This window comes from Biomphalaria glabrata, chromosome 3 (assembly GCF_947242115.1).
Source record: "Biomphalaria glabrata chromosome 3, xgBioGlab47.1, whole genome shotgun sequence".
In the NCBI taxonomy this organism is placed as follows: Eukaryota; Metazoa; Mollusca; class Gastropoda; family Planorbidae; genus Biomphalaria; species Biomphalaria glabrata.
In genome coordinates this window covers 35,643,507-35,662,829 of record NC_074713.1, presented here as the reverse complement: position 1 = coordinate 35,662,829, position 19,323 = coordinate 35,643,507, and the positions used below count along the sequence as shown (strand labels likewise).

The 19,323-nt window shown below is 34.6% G+C and overlaps 1 protein-coding gene across 14 annotated transcripts in view; it reads right to left on the bottom strand.

The window, feature by feature from the left end:
- Nucleotides 1–18,643, bottom strand: part of LOC106073315 (MAP/microtubule affinity-regulating kinase 3-like) — a 64,929-nt gene extending 46,286 nt beyond the window's left edge. For 8 of the 14 annotated variants that reach the window (XM_056024754.1, XM_056024757.1, XM_056024761.1 and 5 more), the window contains exons 1-7: nt 18,094–18,642; nt 15,689–15,853; nt 14,948–15,001; nt 14,090–14,138; nt 9,694–9,759; nt 3,677–3,747; nt 2,171–2,227 (exon numbers count right to left, since the gene is read on the bottom strand). In XM_056024754.1, the coding sequence (XP_055880729.1) occupies nt 2,171–2,227; nt 3,677–3,747; nt 9,694–9,759; nt 14,090–14,138; nt 14,948–15,001; nt 15,689–15,853; nt 18,094–18,195 (564 nt within the window). In that variant the 5' untranslated portion in view covers nt 18,196–18,642. Of the gene's footprint in view, nt 1–2,170; nt 2,228–3,676; nt 3,748–9,693; nt 9,760–14,089; nt 14,139–14,947; nt 15,002–15,688; nt 15,854–18,093 lie in introns of all 14 variants that reach the window. The other 6 variants (XM_056024758.1, XM_056024762.1, XM_056024764.1 and 3 more) reach the window with 2 other exon arrangements.
- Between the last annotated feature and the right edge of the window lie 680 nt (nt 18,644–19,323).

Here is a 19,323-nt window from a genome sequence, read left to right as displayed (position 1 = left end):
CGCTCTCCATGTGGATCTATCCAGGGACACCTTTTCCCAAGTGTTTGTGTCAATTTTGAAGAGCTACATGTCGCATTTGCATACATCAGTATACTTTAAAAGTGGATGACCATCAGCTCTCCTGCCTTCTGTTTGATCTTGCTCATAAGTTATTTTACCTTGCCACCTTATTTTTAAGATCCATCTTAAGCATCCGAGGTGGAAGATATTTAGCTTTTTTTCCTGCCATTAGTAGGTTGACCATGTTTCACTTCCATATAGTAGATTGCTCATCACACAGTTCTGGTAGAATAAGGCTTTGGTATTGTTAGTCAGCAAGATATTGTCTCTCACTTTTCTGCAGCCGTGACATGGTGCCTGCCTATGGCCTTGGCTATCCTGTTATGTCTTTATCCAGTAGAACATCATTGGATACGGTGAAGCCAATATAAAAAATGGTCAACAATTTCCAGTGGTTAGCCATTAATGGTTACGTGAGGTGCAGTATCTGTGTTCTGAACTAGTATTTTAGTCTTGCATTGGCTAATATTTAAGCCAAACTTCTGGCAGGCAGAAGATAGTTTGTCAACCTGGGTCTGAAGGTGAGTATCAGATTCAGCCACTATAGCTGCATCATAAGCATGGAGTACTTCCCTGATAAGTACCTTCCTAACTTTGTTTTTTCCATCAACCTTGTAACATTAAAGAGTTTTCCAGAGGATCTTGTATGGAGAAATACACCTTCCTTGATGTCACTGTAAGCATAATGAAGTAGGCAGGAGAAGAATATGCCAAACAGAGTAGGTGCGAGCCCACATCCTTGCTTGACACCACTGCTGACCTCAAAAGGTACTTATTGAGCTCCATTGAATTTCACTGTACATTTTGTTTCCTCAATGAATTTCAGTAGTTTTGGGAGGACATTCTATTTTGCTTAGGAGTTTGAAAAGGCCGCTCCTGCTGACTATGTCAAAGGCTATGCCAGATCAACAAAAAGGATAGAAGTCTACTAGACCTAGTCTAAATCTAGAGTTAAATCTACTTTGATCTAGATTAATAAAAATACTTTCTAGTGTTAGATCTATATCTAATAAGAAAAGTCCATTGCAGGCATTGATGCACTGATCTAATATGTGATTAGCAACACTTTTTTTTATTTAATTTTTTTATGGCTCATGTATTTTGTGGTCCCAGATGCGTACTTGTAGGAATCTCTGGTAATATAATCCACACTGTCTTGAAATACACTGATCACTTTTACTTCAATATATATATATATATACTTTGTACATGACTTATACTATATTATTGCTTTGCTAACTTTCTAACTTCACTTCATCAACTTACTTCACAAAACTTATTTCACTGACTGAACATTTCAACGGTTGCCAAAAGACTATCTACAGCAACTGACTTCACTGAGTTAACTTCCTCAACTCATTTCACCAACTTTTATCACTAACTATAGCAACTTTATTTCATCAACTGACTAAACTCTCAATCTCTCCAAATGCCTGTATTTCCAGTCATACATAACTCATGTTCAGTATTTACACTTTCAATAAAATTCACCAAGGTACTATAAGGTAACTATTTTACCTGTCACATTATCCAAAAAAAATACACTTGCATATTTTATCAAGGTGTCAACATTTTTAAAGGATAAGTATTGAAATATTTGCCAAGTTATATAGAACTAAGTCTAATGCTCTCCAAAATGTAGATCTAGACATGAAAATCAATAAATTCCAGATGTTCATGTTTTTTTTTTTAAGTAGTTCTTCTAAAGTCTTTATCAAAGTTACAATAATTATTCAATGAATCAACCTCTAACTAAAAAAAAAAATTGATTCTGATAGGAGGCAGACACAAGGTGACATCTTAAATAACCCTGATATAACCAAAAAATATTAAAGAAAATGAGTATTAACATTTTAAAAATTAGCTCTAATATATAAAAACCCAAAAAATTGTCTACAAAATGTTAACAGCCCATTTGACCAGAGTTGTTTTTACAAAGCAGTAAAATAGCATATATTATATGCATAGTTGAGAATTACCTTTAACTCTTTATCAGCTCTAAAATATAGAAACCAAAAAAATTGTCTACAGAATAACAGCCGATTTGATCAAGGTTGTTTTTTTTTTTAGCGAAGCATTAAAACAGCATATATGCATTCTTGACAATTACCTTTAAGTCTCTATGTACTATATGTTTTTGATGACAATATTGTACAGAAGAAACAATCTGAAAAAAAAAAAAAAGATAAATAATAAAAAAAAAATTGATGTTACAATTGAATTTGGTGGTGAATGTCTTATTATTTTCAGAAGTTAAATCTGACAAGAAATTAACCAATTATATTCTGAGGTGTCAAGTAATTTCTGAATGTTACACAAAAGATTTTTTATGGTAGAGAAATTGTTATGTGTAAGCACTTTATCTATAAAATAAATATCGACAAGATAAAAATTTTTAAAAATTATTTTTTTCAAAAGACGATACCTCCATTATTATACTTCAAATATCATAAAATAATTTTTAAAAAAACGAAATAAAAAATTTTTTTGGTTCAATTCAGGTATCATACCAGTGACACTGTCAGCTGCAAAATATATGCATTTTCTGATTCAGCCAGCAAGGCAGGTATATTTGTGCCATTCTTAATTGGTATCCTCATTATATGGAAATCTAGATCTAACACTAGTTCTGATTTAGGTCTAGATCTACTTCTATAAAAGTATTCAGTTATCGCGTAATTACAATAATACGGCTGACTATACCAAGTTGGCTCTAGACCTATTTATATAGTCTTATATCTAATTTACATTTATTTTTTTTTACTTTGAAAAATTATAAGTCAAACTAGAGTTTTCTCCATGTGGCCAATGAGCTAGTAATTTTTTTCTCAACCATATACATCAACTGTTAAATTTTTAGGAAAATCATTAGACCCATTTTTTAGCTCAGCTGTCCAGGTTTCTGGATCCAGCACAGGTTTCATGAAGTTCTGACTTGTATAGAGGTATTGTAAAAAATGTTATCTATAAAATAAATATAAATGCTTAAAAAGTTGTATGGGATAATGTTCCGCCAACTGCACATTGCAGTCACCAAGCATGTATCAGGATGTAAAGTTGATTATGTAGATCCTGGGCAAATTAGGGGTTAAGTTATTTATATATTAGGTCAATCAAAATGTTGGGAAGTCCTTGAAGAGATATTTTGTAAACAATAAAGAGGTCAAACACAAAAATATTCAGCAGAGTTAGAAGGAAGTGTCAAGAAAACATATTAATCTAGAAAAGTCTAATGAAGAAAACCGATACAAGATATTTGGGTCTAGGTATTCATTGGTCATTTGATCACTAGTGATCAATCTTTGATGAGAATTTTGTTCATCATTTGAACAATTTTTTCATTGATCGAGTTTGAATATGTAAACCCTAATCAAATTGTTTTCAATAATGCATTTCTTCAGTGTGCTACAACTAAAGATAAAGATGTTATGTTACTTTGTGAGACATAAGTGAACATAACTCTTATTAAACAAAATCATAACAATAGAAAGATTTCCAACTTTACTTACAAATGGTTTCCAGTGATATTATATACATTTAATTGTAAGTGCAATATAAATATTTAAAAAAAAAAGAATAATTAATGTTTTAAATAAATGAATAGTATAATACTTACTTGTCTGAACTTGGCTCTTGCCTCTTTTTCTTTCATTCTTCCATGAGCAACTAGATAATCAAAAACTTCACCTGCAAATATAGTATAAATTATAAAGGGCAATTCCAAAAAAGCTTGCAAGGAACATAACCAAAAGTCTCACATTTCCATTGACAGTACATTTTTAAACTTTATTTTCACATTAATATATATATATATTAGGGGTGCACCGGATAGTCCCTCCGGCTCCGGCTTCTGCAGAATATCCGGCATTTTTTACTATCCGGTGCTATTCGGCTCCGGTCGGATATCACTACCGGATAGTAAACCGGATAGTAAAAAATACACCTATTTAATATGCATAAAGTGGACCTCGTTCCATTACTGTCTGTTATAGAATGTATTAATGCTTTTATGAAAACAAAATAATGTGCTTAAAAATAGAGCCATTATGAATATGCACCAAATATCGTTTATTATAAAGACAAGGCGTGTTAATAACTTAATATAAATAGAAATGAAACTTTACATCATAAGTGCGCTTTACATACAGAGCAGCAATGGCTGGCACTTTTTTCAATTTGTCTTGACCTTTGAGTAAGTTAGTTAACATGTTAAAATGCTACATTCCTTGACTACGTCATGCTGACCAGACGTCTGTCTAGCTGTGCGGGTATATCTCCAGAGGTAGAGATGAACAACTCCCACCCCCTTTTATTTGTTTAGTCCATCACATTGAGTTTATTTATAGGCAGGTAACCACAAGTTAAATACGATGGACGTAGGTTTAATGTCAGCGTATTGACACTCTCTAGTAGTCACACCTTTCGAGGGAACTGAGTTTGTTTACTTATTAGTTAATCTTTATATAGGGGAGGGGGGCTGGACTACAAGAACCACACCTCTAAGGTGACCAGGTATATTTCTAGATGAACATCTCCCTCCCCCTTTTATTTGTTTAACCCATCACATTGAGTTCATTGATTGACAGGTGACCCCAAGTCAGATACGATGGACGTAAGCACTCTCTAAAGGTCACACGAGGGTTATTGTCTAGATGTGCGGGTATATCTCCAGAGGTAGAGATGAGCAACCCCCACCTCCTTTTGTTTGTTTAGTCCATAACATTGAGTTCACGGATAGGCAGCTGACCACATTAAGCCAGATGTCAACGTGTTGACACTTTCTAGAGGTCACATCTTATGAGGGAACTGAGTTTGTTTACTTGGAGAAGAATTTTTATTAGGGGCGGGACTACAAGCCAAATCTCCATAAGGTTACTCTGGTATGAGTGTGTTTATTATGAGACCAGGGGTATCTTTAAGGGGAGGGCTCAAGAGACTCAACACGCTCAACTTCTTATTTGTTTAATCCATGACATTGTATTGATAGACATTGACCATTCTTAAGCCAGAATGGATTAACGCAGATTGTTGAGAAACATTGACACTGTCTAGAGGTGACTAGATGATGAGACTAAGTTTGTTTACTTGGAGAGAATTGTCATTTAGGGCGCTGAACACACGTTCGTTGCACAATAAAATAAAACAAATGTGTGCGTGTATGTATTTTTTCCCCTTGTATTAAAACTTTTAGAAAGAAAACTAATATCATTGTTTTAATCTATTGACTTAATATATTAAGGAAAACCTTACAGTAAAATTTAACATCGCAGAAAATAAATTGATCTAAAACACCACAATTAGATCTAGCAAACAATGAAAAAATACGCTGGAATATTAAGAAACACTTGACCTCTGTAACTAAGGTACAGATATAATTTATCTATAGGCCTATGCTTGACTGACCATGCCAAAGTGTTATCTTTTTTCGCCTGCACACTAAACACTATTGCGAATGCCCAAGAACAAAAACGCGTGATGGTCAACACCATCATCTATACACACTACACTAGGACTACATGTGTAGGCTCACTACGTCTATCTGACCAGATTGTTACTATCAGTCGAACACAGAGTCTATTTATGTTTTTTTGGTACGGAGGGTGTGAATGAGTTTTTTTTTTCTTCTATAGTTGATTTTCCTGATTTTCTTAGATCTATATAACAGTAGATCTAAACATAGATACCAATAATAGGCCTACAGACTACAGTTAAATCTATGCTTCGCAACATTTAAGGCTCAGGCTATGAGTAGGTATAATAGATGTTCCTGCTGTTAATAAAATATCGTTTGCCGCAAATGGATTAATAAATATATGACCTACTACGCTTCAGATTCCAACTATTAACTAACAGCTATCAGTATTAAGCCCTTGAAACCAGAACCAGAAGCAGTCTTTGGACTTAAAATTAAAAGTCTGATGACCAGTTGTTGGTCAGAAATTCTTGAACACATACATCCAACCACCATACAAGCCAGATGAGAGATTTACATTAGTAACTAGTTAAATATATACTAATATATTTTACATTGACCCTCCAACACACAGCCTTTATGGTTGGTGGCCTCGTACGTGCTACACAGATTAATTTTTGTTTATAAATACTGTTAAGCTTGAATAAATCAATCAGTAACAGAGTTTAAAACAATAAGGTATATAAAAAGAAAAAAAATAATACCAACAAATATAGGTATGTTATTTAACAGTTTCGTAAAATGCTCAGCAATACAAGCTATTTACAAGACACTTAGGTATTCGGCTCCGGCCGAATATCAAATTTTACTATCCGGTCATATCCGGCTCCGGCCGGATATCAAAAAGTACTATCCGGTGCACCCCTAATATATATGAATTTTCACTTAATTGTTTCTATAACCTTTCTGGTCTCCTTCAGTCCTGAAGTGATTATGGATCATCTCATAGAAATGAGATGAATGCCTGGGCATTAGCAATGATTGGAAGGCCCACACAGCAGTTACCCTTTATCCACACATCTGATATTTCTAAAGAAACAGCAAATGCTGATACAGTTTGGTATCAGCAGCAATGCAGACTCTATCAGAGTGTAGCACTGTGTGCTGCAAATTGTCGAAGGGTCTACGGCTCATGATTTTTCCTTCAGGGTCAACTCCCAAGCCTATCCTTTGTTTGGGTTCAGTTGCAAGGCAGCAGAGGTTTCAATTCTGAGTTTTCATACTCCTAGGTGGGTTGCCAGCAAAGGCTAACTAAGTCCATCCTGCCCAAAGCTGACTGGTTTAGATACCATTTAGACCATTAGTCTCTTCTGTTAGTGAGAGCAGTTCATGCTGGACCCAATTCTGAACCATGCATGAAGGCAAGGAGTTGGAGTATTTGCCAGAGGTTATTTGAGATGTATGCTATTGCAAGCATTATATTGGTAGTGGAGTGCTTAAATCCATTACTTCTGGCAATAAAAACCTTATGGAACTAAAATGTCTACAACACAAGGTGTTCCAAAGCGTCAGCCATCTTAGTATCCTTCACACTCACTACTCATACAGTTTGTTTTTTTCAAACATAATCCTAATTAGTCATTGATCTCATCTCATCTCTGCCTGTGGTCCCTTCTGGGACATAGGCCACCAACCAGCTTCCTCCAGGCATCTTGATTCTGGGCGAATATCCCCAACTGTTCCCACATCTTGCCCATCTGCTTCCAAATCGCGGTGCCATGTATTCCTGGGCCGTCCCCTCTTCCTCGTTCCAGGTTAGGGCTTGCCTTGTTATGTTGGATGCAGGCTTGCAAAGGGTGTGACCTATCCATCTCCAGCGTCTTTGAAGGATATATACTTCAATGGGCTGCTGCTTTGTTCTTTGCCATAGTTCCTCATTTGAGATCTTGGTCTGGCCAGCGGATCATAAGAATCTTCCTCAGGCAGGTATTGATGAATACCTGGATTTTTTTCATGGTGGTGATGGTGGTTCTCCATGTGTCTTCTCCATAAATTAGTATTGGCTTAACAATGGTGTTAAAGAGCCTGAGCTTGGTGGTTGTGCTTATTTCCGTAGATCCACAGGTGTTCTTTAGCTGATGAAAGGCTGCTCAAGGTTTACCAATGTGGGCTCTGACATCTGCAACTGTTCCTCCATGGTGGTCTAAGATACTGATGAGATAGGTGAAGCTTTCCACCTCTTCCAGCACATCACCTTGGACTGTAATGGGTGTATTGTTGAATGCCTTTATCTTGAACACTTAGCTCTTCCCTCTGTTTATGGTAAGACCCATTCTAGCTGAATTGTCAGCATTTACACTTATCTTTTTCTGCATCTGCTGTTGTGTGTGAGAAAGAAAAGCCAAGTCATCTGCAAAGTCAAGGTCATCTAGCTGTTTCCAGTGTCCACTGTATACCGCTCTGCTTCTTCATGATATTTGTAATTTTTGCAGATTTGCCATTCTTCAATTGCTTGATTGTGCTGCGAATCTCTTCCTTGGTGGGTGAATTGCACTTGATAGGTAGATCTCTTGCAGCAGGCGGTATCTCTGGTGGGTTTGCAGGAGTAGGTCTGTTGAGAAGCTCAATCCATCTCTTCTTTTGTCCTTCTTCATCTGTTATCACTTCACCATTTTTGTCCTTAACTGGTCTCTCTGACATTCCCATCCATTTTAGCATTTATTTTTTTTTGCTCTTCCTTTTGCTGTTCTTGTTTTACTGATGTTTATGCCTGCTCTTTTCTCTCTTCTTTCCTTGATCTTCTGAAGAGTTTCTGCTGAAATCCACTCCTTGTGGGTGTATGACTTAGGACCCAGTACTTCTTGGCATGTGGAGGTTAATGTTTCTTTAAGTTTCTGCCACATCTGTTCAACTGTCTCCTCTTCTAACAGCTCTTCTAGGAGCTGGAACTTGTTTGACAAGGTGACTTTGTTTTGTGCAGTCTTTCAGTGCAAAGGTACTGTAGTGTTGGCGTTGGCTAAGCTTACTTGTCCAAGTCTTCTTCAGCTTCAGTTTCACGTGAGCGCACAGAAGATGATGATCTGAAGCAACATCTGCTCCTCGTCTTACATGCACATCCTGAAGAGATTGTCGGAACTTCTTCACAATACAGACATGGTCTATTTGGTTCTCTATTGATAGGTCTGGTGATATCCATGTTGCTTTGAGTATTCGTGTGGGAAGACAGTTCCTCCAATTACTACGTTGCTTGTGGCACACACATCTGCAAATCTCTCTCCATTTTCATTCATTTCATTTAGTCTGTTTTCCCACGATCTCTTCATATCCTCTGTTGTCATTGCCAGCCTTAGCATTGAAGTCGCCCATTATGATAAGGATGTTCTTTTTAGAGCTGTCATGTAGGATGGTAGTCAGCCTGTAGTAAAAATTGTCCTTCTCTTCACTGTCTTTTGTTAGACAATGTTAATCCTCTTCTGCACTATGTGGAATGAGTCTTTTATTATCCATGGTTCATGTGCTTCCCATCCAATAAGTGCTCTCTAAGCCTGCTAAGATAGCATCAGGGCTACTCCCTGAGTGTGTGTTGACTCTTGCTCATGTCCTCGAGTATAAAAGTGGCTCACCCAAAGTCAATCTTTTATGCCCAGAACCAGTCCATCTTGACTCACTTCTAAGATGGTGAGGTTGTACCTTTTCATCTCAGCTGCAACTTGCACTGTCTTCCCATCAGCTGCCACTTGCACTGTCTTCCCAGTCTCATACATGATCCGGACGTTCCATGTATCGATGGTGGTGGTGGTCCTGGTAGAGCAGATGGTCTTCAGCCTGTCGGCTTCCAGATGACTCTGGCTTTCACAGACATGCGTCATAAACCTTCCAGCTGGAGGTCCATCCTCTCCTAAGTCCATGGCTTCTGTTGATTTGCTGTTAGGTGTTTCTGTAGCAAGTGGTTTTTCTAAAGGTTAGGGTAACTAGCCATACGCCCAACCCTCCTCCTTTCTCAGCCATTAGTCATTGAACTTGCTTCTAATATAGAAGCTGGCCTATCAAGTATGCTGAATATATATTTACTCCTCAGCTATGATAAAAGCTATTTAGTCTAGTTTTTTATACTTTTGACACAGTATCCATGCAATTGCTAACAAAAGACATTTTCTAATTTGCATTCATTAAAAAGAGCATATGAGCTTTTAGTTTAAATATTTACTTTGGATACATACCACCACTAGCGTATTCCATTACAAGATAAAGTGTTTTTTCTGTTTCAATGACTTCAAATAGTTTTACTGAAATAACAATGAAATAACATTATTGACAACTCATTTCTTGTGTACTATTAAGAATAAAATACTAAGGATTAATAAATTTTAGTACATAATTAGTAAATAAAAAGAATAAGCATATTTGAGATTTTCTAATTTTAAAAATAAACGATTCCATGATTTTGTTCAGATTTGAATACAAAGGCCATTATTGGAAAAGCAGTATTCCAGAGTACTCTTTAAAGGGCTGCAGACCTTTATCCTGAGTCCAAGTGTGGCTTTAGGGTAGATAGACCTACAACAGATATGATTTTCTCTTTGCTGTAACTAATGTAGAAGAGCAGAGAGCAAAACCAACATTTTTATACTGCTTTCATTGATTTTACCATGTCTTTTGGCCTTGTCAGCAGAAGTGGTCTATTTGCAGAATTGGAGAAATTTTGGCTGTCCATTTAAGCTAGTGAAACTCACAGCTTACCATGAAAAATTACAATGTGATAACTCTGGCTCCTTCCATCAGGAGCGAGGTGAAGCAAAGATGTGTTTTGGCTCCAACACTATTTAGTATTTTCTTTAGTGTTGTTCTTGTCAATTCCTGGAGATCAAGTCTGCATCCACAGTAGATCAGATGGAAAGCTTTTCAACTTGGCTCAACTTAAAGCCAAAAAAAAAAATGCCTGATTAAGGAACTGCTGTTTACCAAATTTGCTGCACTCACATCCCATTCTCAAGCAGGACAGTGAAGGCTTTTAAGTCTTCTAGTAGCTGCATGTCAAGAGTTAGGGCTTACAATCAGCCTCACCAAAACAGAAATTCTTACATAGGATGTCACAAAATAGCTGAGTTCAGCATTAGACATTACACTGTACTTTTGGTGCAGGGATGTACTTAACTGAAAAGAATTGGGAAGACCTCTGAAGCCATGGGAAAATGCCAAATCGACCATGACAACCAAAATGCTAGATGCTAGTCTACAATGCCTGTGCTAGTACTAAGCTGTATGGTAGTGAGAGTTAGTCAAATACATGTACCAAGGGCACAGATTGAATAGTTTCCATATGCATTGCCTACAATGCATCAAGCGTAATCTCCTGAAGAGATCATGTTTCTAACCAGGAAGTTATGAAATCTGTTAATATCTATAGTCAACTAATATTGACACAAAGAAGACTACATTGCTAAGGGCATCTTCTATGAGAGTGGTCTTCAACCTTTTTTGGCCTACCACCCCTTTTTTTGTATTTTTGTTTAAAAATCTGTCAGAGCCCCCTCAAAGAAAAGTATTGATAAAGAAGCACGAGAAGACAAATTTGAATAAAATATCATTTATTTATTCATTTTTATGCTGTCAATAATAGATCGTTAATTTTATAACCACTTTACAAAAATTATGTCAAATAACTTGCAGTCATCACATGTACAAAATAGTCTCATTGTCATGACTTTCTTTCAAATCAGTGAAATAATCCCTTTTTAGGTTATTGAATATTAGGGCCTACTATTTTTAGGTTTACTTGTAAATTTAGTTTTATTTTATATATAAATATTATTATTCACCAAAAAAAATTAAGCTAACCCGGAGCCTTGTGCCTCCTGCAGTTTGACAATATTAGAAATGTCAAGCTTTAAATTAGCTAAAGTAAGGCGAAGGTCTTCTCTAGTGACTACATTTCTTTTCTTACTCAAGTTTGTTACGCACTAAATTCAGTTTAACCACGTATGTTGATGGAAAAGCTAAAATTAATTCCATTTTCAACCAGTTATGGTAAATTACAGGAAGATTTGAGTGTAGCAATATCTCTGTTGTGCCTTCTCTGATAATGTGGGTTTTTTTTACTGATGACATAATTTTGTAATCTATTTTTTATAAATTTATTACATTCTAGATGCATATCGTCCTTTCTTCATAGAGCACTGTTAGGTTAATTGTATAAACATTGATGTTCTTAGGCAGCAATTCCTTTGTCAACAAACAAGTTATGTGAGATTGTGAAACCTATTGAAATAGATTTAATATCTCAATAAAAGAAAATAATTTCATCAATGGAAGTCAAATTCTTTCCTTGCAGTAAGAGGTTGGTAAAACAAATATTATTTTATTAATCTTCTGTAAGTCATTGCCATCCGATGAAAAATGCTTTTTTTTTTTAAATGTCCAAAATTGTATTAAAGAGCTTAACAAAGCAAAAATACAATTCTTTTTCTATATCTAGCAAACTTCAGTTTACAATAAGAGTTTAACATGCACACATGGTTCATAGCCAATTTCATGAATGATTTTCCAGGTTTTTAAGTTAGAATTTTAGATTTTCAAGGTATGCATAGCACCATAGCAAGCAATATATATGTATATATATTTACAAACAAATGACATAAATGTGTAAAAAGAACAAAATATATATGTATTTAGTACTGAATTTTTTTTTTATATATTTGTGTGTGTGTCCCCCGTTAGTTTGTGTGATAGATTGTAAATATCTTGCCAACATCCCACTCAGAACAACAGAAACAACGTCATCAGAAAATGTAATGAAAGTTATCTTTTAATCAAGTAACAACCTGACTATCACCCCAAAACCTCAAACAACCATTTTTTTTTAAAGATTTATTAAAGAAAAATACAAATGGTTACTATTCCATTTTTTGAAAATAACAAACATTCTTAGTGTGTACTCTCTGTGATGGAAATATACATTCTTAGTTCCTATGTGTACCCTATCTCAAAGATAGTAGAGTCATTTGGGGTAATGTTTTATTCTTGTATTAACTGAACTTAAATCCTCCTCATAAACAGAGCCTGTAATATATAGGCCTATTTGTATGTTTAATTGGCATTTGCTTACTAAATAATGTTGGGGGTGGGGGGGGGGGGGGGGGTTAGACTTGTTTGTGTTTTTTTTTCTTCAACTAGATCTTATATGTAGTTTCCCTGGCTTTTACGACCGAAACAACGTTTACTGACTTTTCACAGCTGTGTGCAAAATATTTTCAGTAAATCTACAGTAGATCTTGACTCTTGATCTAAGTCACTAAAATTCGTGAACTTTTCACAGCTGTGTGCAAATTACCTTCACTGAATCTACCTTAAATCTAGACTAGATCTAAGTCACTAAAATTCTCAGACTTTTCAGGGCTGTGTGCAAATTATCTTCACTGAATCTATCATAGATCAAGAATCTATAATAGACTTTATAGATTCTAACTATAAATCACTAAAATTCTCTGACTTTTCACGGCTCCACATGGTTAGTAATTATCTTCACTAGATTCTAGTGATTGAGCGTAACCTAAATCTAGAGTCTAGATGCGTAACCTAAATCTAGAGTCTAGATCTATGTCACTAAATTCGCTGCCTTTTTGCGGCTTGTGCGAACTATCTTCTCTGACTCTACCGTAAATGTAGAGTCTAGATCTCAGTCACTAAATTCATGGAATTTTCACGGCTGTGTGCGAATTATCGACACTAGATTCTAGTGATTTAGCGTAAAAATAGAATCTAGCGTAATTCTAGAGTAGGCCTTAATTTATTCTATACATTAGATTATCGATTTAATTAAATTGACTAAAATTCACTGAACGTTCAGGTTATGTGCAAATTATCTTCACTAGATCTAACTTAGATACAACTCTAGATAGGCTACTATATTACTAGATCTAGCTAGACCTAGATGATTTACGGACTTTCCATGCGAAGTCAATCTTTCTGTTACAAAAGATTTTAGGTGAGGGAGGGCAGGAGGGATGTAGCCTACACATTAGGCTGGTTATTTGCTCTTATTATTGTCAATAGTCACAACACACTAAATCTAGCGCTGCCTTCAAAAACAAATAATGCCAGATGAAATGCTAGCTTGATGTAAGCGAAAAAAAAAAAAAAAAAAGGTTACTGCAGTGATAAATAGCGAAAATAAACACAAGGTATCAGGAGGGAAAAAACTCAAGCTCCAGTTTTAAAATGCAAGTATTTTTCGACGTTTTTTTTTACAAAATTCAAGGCTTTTTCAAGGCCTTGAATTTAACAATGAAATTCAAGGTGTTTTCCAGGTTTTCAAGGAGGCTACGAACCCTGTTAAGACATTTCTATGATGAGCATGATGAATTAACCAGACCCAAGGGACATCCAAAGATGTCTGCAATAGAGACCTAAGGACTAGTGCTATAAATGAATGTATGGAAATTAGCCAAGTATGGAGACAGACTGTGTGTACGGTACTGGCTTTAATTCATTACAATGTATGAACTTATCAAAGTTTGCCATAACAGAATAAGCCTGTCTGAGAAAGAAGGCACATATTTACTCAAACTTTAAAAAAATCAAATGCAGCAAAAAAAAATAATTTTCATTTGTATTTACCTATGTTTGGATGATCAAGTAGCTTCATTATTCGAACTTCACGAAATAGCTGAAAATAATAAATGTAAAATCCATCTATGTTGGAAGGTAAAAATATACTGTTGTTTGAAATTTGAAAGTATAGGTAAATTCAAGTATAATAGCTTGATGAATAAATAAAACTAAAATAAAATATTTAAAACAAAAGTTTATATACTTGCGCAATTAGATATTAAATCAAAGCTTACTTCTCTATAGAAAGAGACAATGTTGTGTTGATGTTTTATTATATTATTAATCATTTACATTATCATAGGTCACTGATTCAACATTTTGTGTAACATTTTCTTTAAGTCAACCCTTACAATTAGTATTACTGGGAAATAGGAATATCAGCAAAATGTAAAATACTGCTAATAACACACCATAGAATAACTGCAAAAAAAATTTTGAGTTAAACTAAACATTTTTAATTTATTAATTTACAACACTTCTGAATGAAAAAAAAAATGTTAAAAGGTTTGATTTACATGTGTCAGCACAAGCACAATATGTTGCTTCATTCATGACTTTGCTAAAGTTGTTAAGTTAATATTTTTGTTAGGTATAAAAATCACTGAGTGGGATTTTACAATGTTTACACCCTTTCCCTCACTTTTGAGATTAAAGGCTATTGCATTGTTTATAACAGTAAGTCCATGGTGCATTGTATATATATAGATCCTCTCATTTTTTTGCATTCTTCTGTACACCAATTTCTTTTTTTATTATACAGCCAGTTATCAAGAAATAAGATTCTTTGAATAATTAATTCCTTAATTCGACAAGACATGTCAGAACATTCGTGTTCATATTTGCAGGAATGATTACTTGGCTTACCTTCTGTAAACTTGAAGGGTTTAACTGAGTTTTATCAATAATTTTTATTGCCACCTGTTTAAAAAAAAAAAGAAGAGTAAAAGCATTACGAAAATACACAGCATCAACCTTTATTATAATTTATATACAATAGAAAATGGGAAATTTTCAAGTCAGATATTAATAATGAATAATTACCTAACTAAAATAGACACTTATTATTATCTAGCTAGAGTGAAAAAATCTGAGTAACCAATCTTTACAGTTCATATCATTTTTATTTAAAATAAAGATATAAGTGCATAAATGTATTTTCTTTCTTTGTTGGAAGAAAGTTTCAAAATAAGCTAAATCAAAGCCATGTCTTCCTTTTATTCTTAACTTTCAGAAAGACCAAAACAAACAAATTTTTTGTTTCCAGAAAATTTGTGTCAAGAAAAAAAAAAAGAGAAAAATGTTAAAACTCAGAATAAAGACATACTGAGGAAAGCATGAGAAATTTATGTTTTCCTTATATAGTCCACTGAAAACAGTAAATATATTCAAACACTTAGCCATACACTGAAACACTTTTAATAAATAGATTTATATGACAATATACTTAGTATTAAATACATCAAACAATGGTACTAATTTAAAGAAACTTTCTTTCAATGCATGACCATAGCATTTGTAGCAAATAGTTGTTTTTTATTCTAATATATATTTCATTTTTTATATTTTAAAACTTGTGTAAAAACAAAAAATTGCTGAGTAACTTACCTCTCTTCCTGTAGGAACATGTTTGGCAAGTTTCACTTTAGCGAAATTTCCTTTTCCAATAGTTTTTATCAATCGATATTTTCCTATATGAGGTTCATCATTTGTCCTAGGCCTTGAAGATGATACTCTTGTAGAAGATGATGTGGAGGTATTTTCTTCCGTGCCCTAAAAATTTTTGTTAAGAATTTAAAGAATGAAAAAATAGAATAATTCGTTAATGCTAATCATTGAGTTAACTCATTAAAATGTGAACAAACCATAAAATTCAAACTAACCAATGGCTATAATATGAATGAAGTCTAGATTAAATTATGATAATCACCCAGACGAAACGAATACGTTTTTTCTAGTCTAAATATGCCCTTTAAGCAGTATATTATAATGATTAGTTGAAAAATAGAATATTGCTGTTTTGATCTTCAATCTTAAGCCAGTGAAAACACTAACACTTCAGGATAAAACTGCAGCATTGTATCTCATGGAGGCATCCTAGGTCTGCGCCCTGGCACCAGATGGACATGATACTAACATAGTAAAGTGACAATGGCATCATACTGCTAACACGTAGCAACCAAAGCAAGGATTGTGATACTGATCACACATTAGTGTCCTGCCAGATAAGACTGCTGCCACACATCACAGGGAAAAAGAAAATTCGCCTGACTAACACAGCACAGCCAATCATGATCTTCGCATCAAATCCACTAACAAATTAGAGGAAGATTTTAAAAACTTATCAGTGACAGATGTAGAAAAAAGTTGGACGTTTATTCATGACGCAATGTACCAAACATCATCACTGGTCTTTGGGAACAAAATAAAGAAAAACGATAATTAGTTTGAAGCAAGTCTTCCAGAAATGGAAAATGTCAATAGAAGCAAAAGAGAAACCATGCTAGATCCTTGGTTTTATTTAGGATGAATGTGTGTCAGACTATTGGATGGCAGTATTAAAAAGTATAAAGCATGCAGAATTTTTATCAAGACACCTTCCTTTACAGGTTATTGTAATGGAGTAGTCATAGTTAATCACAGGATATGTTATTAGGAAATATTAGGGGAATTAGATCCTGTACAATGAGAGACATAGATAGGTGTCAAAACAAATATAAGGTGCTAAACCTGGTACCGCATTACCGACATTACCATACTGGTACTTTAGTTGACTTCAATGTCTTCAAAAGGCTCTAAGAAGCTATTTAAAGATATGGGGACCTCTAGATAGGCTACTATTGAGAAGGGGGGGGGGGGGTAATAAGCTTTGGTAGCTTGTGAATTGTTCTACCTATAGTTAATCCAGCCCTTCCCAAGCCATTGGAGGACACAACAGTTTACCTGGTTGACCTAAAAACAATATGCGTGACTCTACATATTTAGCACGCTCAGTGTCTGTGACAAAAAAAAAAAGACCCAAAAGTCAGTGCTAAATGGGAAGGGGGGGGGGGGCCACTAAAATCTATTATTGCTTGTGAATTGTGTTGCCTCCCCAAACCACATGGATGACCAAAAAACAATTGTACGACTCTACGTATCTAGAACACACTGCTTAATTTAATATTTTTCTTCTTTAAGTTATATCCCTTTTCAACATTAAAATAGTATTTGTTTCTTTCTGAAGCTGAGTTAGGTAGTTTAGTATTTCTAGTAGGCTATTTAATTGCTTGTATTTCCCTGCCTAATTAGAAGCGTAATATATAGTATAGTATTATAAAGGCTTTGTAGAGCTGATGCATCAATGGCAAAAAAAATACACTTAACCCATAATCTACTTCTTTCTTCCCAAGAGGTAAACAAAAGTTTATACTAATCATACTAATGCACTTTGATTCCAAGTAAAAAAAAAAAAAAAAAAAAAAGGTGTCTTCAGGTGTAAATGAAACTAAATGTCTTTACTATAATAATAAAGAAAAGGATGATGCACTAGTGCCACTAGAAAGTGACTAGATCTAATCACTAGATCTATAATCTATACTCTGACTACAATAATTGACAAGTTTTGCCAAAACCATCAAAATAAAGCCTTTGATCTAGATCTAGAATCTAGATGATTAGTTAGATGTCTAGATCTATAAAAATTTTCAAAAATACAGTCACAGTGGACAGTGGGGTGTTTGATTATCTTAAACATGATCATCTAGATCTAGAATCTAGTAATAAACTTTAGACAGTTTAGACTAAGAATACTTAGATCTAGATATCTAGTAAAGTAAAAGTTAGACTAGTCTAGTCAGAAGTATAGTCTAAAATAGTCTAGATCTAGAGTCTAGATTACTCTAGAGTCTAGAGAATCTAGACTAGATTTCTAGAATCTAGGATGTAGATCTAGTCTACATCTAGAATATCTAGATTATTGTAGATCTAGATCACACGACACGTGCTTTGTTTGAGGAAATTAAACTGCTTACCTCTTTTGGTTTAGACGAAGGAACGTGACGATCAGAATGATCTGTCACTACCGACTCATGCACAGTTCGAAGTGGAGCTGGAGCTCTGGCACTTGCTGACATCTTGTGTAGTGTTAATTCAGCGATTCCTTCAAGGTATAATTTAACTTAAAATGTCATTACAAATACCTGTATGCGTAGCAGCAGTATAAATTAAATATAATTAAATTTTATTTTTGTTTTTATACTAGTTATGGGACTTAAATTTTAAGGAAGACAGGAGGATTTGTTGTCACTTGTCGATCTAGCCCGGAAACGGGTCGCTAGGGCAAAGATTGCCTCAAAGCTTCTGAAACCTACAGGTGTCCTCACTGATCGCAATTTTATCCAGCAACCAGTTTAGAAATATAATGTTCTGTGCATCGTGAATCTTCGAATTCATCCATTTCATTATTAAATTAAAATAACACAAACTAATTTCATGATTAATATTAGCTATGACAACTTTATTCTAATAACAAAATGGCTGACATCTCTCCACGCCAAAACGAGGGTAACTTGCGCATGGAGGTCAAACCCGACGACTTCGTCTGATTGGCTCCCTTGAGAAATTATGACATCATATTACAGGGGAACAGCTGAGCGAGGACCAACTTAATTTGACTTAACATTTTACATTTAGAGTGATATAGATTCTAGATATAGATCTATATTATCAAATTGAAAATGCTGCATTGGAGCGTTATTTACATATAAATGGAATTCAGAATTAAAATATTACATATTTAGCTCAGTTATAGTCTAGTATTATCCCCACTACTCTAGCCAGTATAGGACTACATCTTAATTGTTCATACCTTGAGCAGGGTAACGCCCACTACTGTCTTGTTTCTTTTTCAGTATTGGTCTACGTCACTCGTCACAAAAGTGATTAAATGCAAAAGTAAATTTTAAATATAAAAAAAGGCATCAGAACAATCTTATAAATAGGTCTACAGCAGATTTTTCACTTTACTGTTTTTCTCTCAGCAAAATTATAGAATGGTGTTCTAAATTAAGGTTAATTACCTTGGTCATCTATAAGGCATGATCAAGCGACTTTACTATAATTAGCACAAATACAGGGCCAACAAGTAAATGTATAAGGCTTCTATTGAGTATCTTCAATTATTATTAAATCTATTTGTTGGGCACAAATATTTAACCAACCGCAGTGCTCAATTACATTTAGTCTGAGATTTGTTTTTAAAT